The 2,670-nt window shown below is 38.3% G+C and overlaps 1 protein-coding gene across 1 annotated transcript; it reads right to left on the bottom strand.

Moving 5' to 3' along the window:
* Positions 1 to 277: 277 nt before the first annotated feature.
* On the bottom strand, positions 278 to 1,828 carry LOC142519244 (uncharacterized). The gene has a single exon (XM_075622192.1). The coding sequence runs from the start codon at positions 1,765 to 1,767 to the stop codon at positions 643 to 645; it is 1,125 nt and encodes a 374-aa protein (XP_075478307.1). The 5' UTR covers positions 1,768 to 1,828; the 3' UTR covers positions 278 to 642.
* Between the last annotated feature and the right edge of the window lie 842 nt (positions 1,829 to 2,670).

Here is a 2,670-nt window from a genome sequence, read left to right as displayed (position 1 = left end):
AGGGGAATGTAACACGGGATCGAGTTTATATCCGACTCTAGAGGAATGATTTCAATTTTATATTTTAAATAACGTTCACTATTGATGGATTAATTAAAATTAGAGAAATTAAACATAAATTAAATTTATTTAAACAAATGAAATGAATTTAAAATCTATTTTATTAAATTCATTCTTGATTCAACGCATTCTCAATATTAAGATGGTGATTGCAAATTTACAATTTTGTAAATAAAAAGTTCATAATCATATTTTTTTTATGTATTTGCAAACATGGTCTAAATCAACGAAACAATACTAAATTTTACATGAATAACAAAAAATCCAACTAATAATTTTCTCAATGAAACCATACATATTATTATTTTACATGAACACCACGAAATCAAATCAACCGATCTCCTAATAAGCTTGAATTTACGGGAAGAATCTGTTCCCTAATGTCACAAATTAATTATACAAAATAATAATATATGAAATTTGACTCGTTTTTTTAACTCATAATAAAGATGAATGTAACATATTTTTAAAATAAATTTAAATAATTATAATAGTGCATTGATATTACAAGAAATGGAAACTTTTTTGCTTCAAACCAGAGACATCGGTAACACGATCAAATTTGGTTTTATCTTGGAGGTATTAATAGTGAGAGGCATCTCCGCCGCCGGCGTCGTAGCCTACATCTGTTCCCACGTAATCTCCCTCGACATATAAACTTCCATCGGTCGTTCCCGCGCCGCCTCCCGTAGGATCCACGTGATTAACAATGCCAATTCCTCCTCCAGCGCCGCCACCTGGTCCACCCGTAAATTCCTGTATCACAGCTTGGGCCGTCGCCTGAGCGATGCCGCTAGCTATACCATTCGTCATATTTGCCAAGATTAGGTTCCCCAATCCGTTGGAAGGCCCAACAGCCCCGTGATTAGCTGGCGGTCGAGTAAAGTTATTATATGGCACGGAGCTCATCGGAGTCACCGCAGCCGGATACGGTTGACCCATGGTCGCCGCCGTATACGGTTGCCCCATGGCCGCGGCTGGATATTGGGTTGCTACAAATTGATTCTGCGGGTGCCCCAAGCTGCCAGAATGATGCGGCGGCCTCGTCACACCATAAACTCCCGAATTGGCCGATGGATGCATGTTCGTAGGCTCGGAGATCGACCTCGGTAAGTTTTGTTGTGGAGATTGTGGGAACATTTGATGCTTGTGAACCGTGGAACTCGGTATCTTCACCACACAAGTCAAATGAACATCAAACTCACATAAATTACAGCGATAGAGCCATGTTTTTGACCCAACCCTCTTGCAAATATCGCAAGAAAACGCGTTCCCCGCGTAAGGTGCCGAGAAGGTCAACGAAAGCTGATGCTGCTGGTGGCAGTTATGAGTCAACGTCATCGGCAGACTCGCACAGATCGAGTGCAGATCAGTGCCGCAAGGGCTGCAATGGTACGAGAAACCATCGCCCTGGATCCCGCAGGCGTCGCACTTGAAAACTCCTTCCGGGTAAACGGGCTTTGGCTGCAGAGAAAGAACATGGCTCTGGTCGAATTCGTGCTTGATCTTCTGAGGCAAATCGTAGCATTTCTTGTGGAGAGTGAAACTGCACAGTGTGCAGGAGTAAACGGCGCCGGACCCCACGAGTTTGCACGCGGAGCAGTGATCAGAAACTGCGGCGTTTGAGAATTTCAAGGGGTGTGGGTGGCTGAAATGGGTGAGGACCGGCGCTGTTTGATCGGATTGTCCGAGGTTTGGATTCCCCATTTGTGTAGATTTGAGGTTTAATTGTAGTTGTCCGAATTGCGGGAGTGAATTAATATAAGGTTTGAGTCGACATTTATGAGGTTTACTTGGTTTCCTCACGCGGCTGAGTCACGTTGATTTTGAAGTTTTGCTTATCATCATTATAACTATTTACAAGTAATCATCGCATATATATGTCTTATTTTTTCTCTCCAATTCTGTAAATCTTTTTCCACGAGATAAAAACTTGTGTGAGACGGTCTCACGGATCTCTATTAGTGAGACGGGTCAACCCTATCGATATTCACAATAAAAAGTACATACTCTTAGCATAAAAAGTAATTTTTTTTTCATGGATGACCCAAATAAGATATATGTCTAACAAATACGACTCGTGAAACCGTCTCAAATAAATTTTTATCTTGCGTAAAAGATTTACAGATTTGGAGAGAAAACCTCGTTTCAAGAAATCAATACCTCACTGCCGTGAAAAATTGAATTTGGTTAGAGCTGATAGTGCTTCTGATAATTATTTTAGGAAAATTATATAAAAAGAAGAGGGTTGTTTCCTTATCATTACTATGAGGAAAGCCAGGATTGTAGATGATATAAAATTTTAAAACGAAATCATTTTACCTATAAATTTTTAATTGTGTAAACTTAAAAAAATTTGAAAACGATACAAATTGACCATGATAAAACATTAAATGAAACAGTTTTATTTATATAATAAATAATATAATATATACTTTTAATAAATTAAATATTACTAAAATATTTTTTTAATAATTAATAGTGGATGAAAAATACGAAGATCTAACTGATTTTATTAAATGTGGAGTGAAATAAATGCGACTACATGCAGCCAATTATATGCTGTGGTTAAAGAGGTTGACTTTTGTGAGGTTGACTTGGTTGTATTGG

Source organism: Primulina tabacum, chromosome 11, assembly GCF_025594145.1.
Source record: "Primulina tabacum isolate GXHZ01 chromosome 11, ASM2559414v2, whole genome shotgun sequence".
Lineage (NCBI taxonomy): Eukaryota > Viridiplantae > Streptophyta > Magnoliopsida > Lamiales > Gesneriaceae > Primulina > Primulina tabacum.
This window is presented reverse-complemented; position numbering and strand designations above follow the sequence as displayed.

What these genes read in the sequence shown, in the direction of transcription:
- LOC142519244 (XM_075622192.1), bottom strand. Translation starts at nt 1,767, where the DNA reads ATGGGGAATCCAAACCTCGGACAATCCGATCAAACAGCGCCGGTCCTC.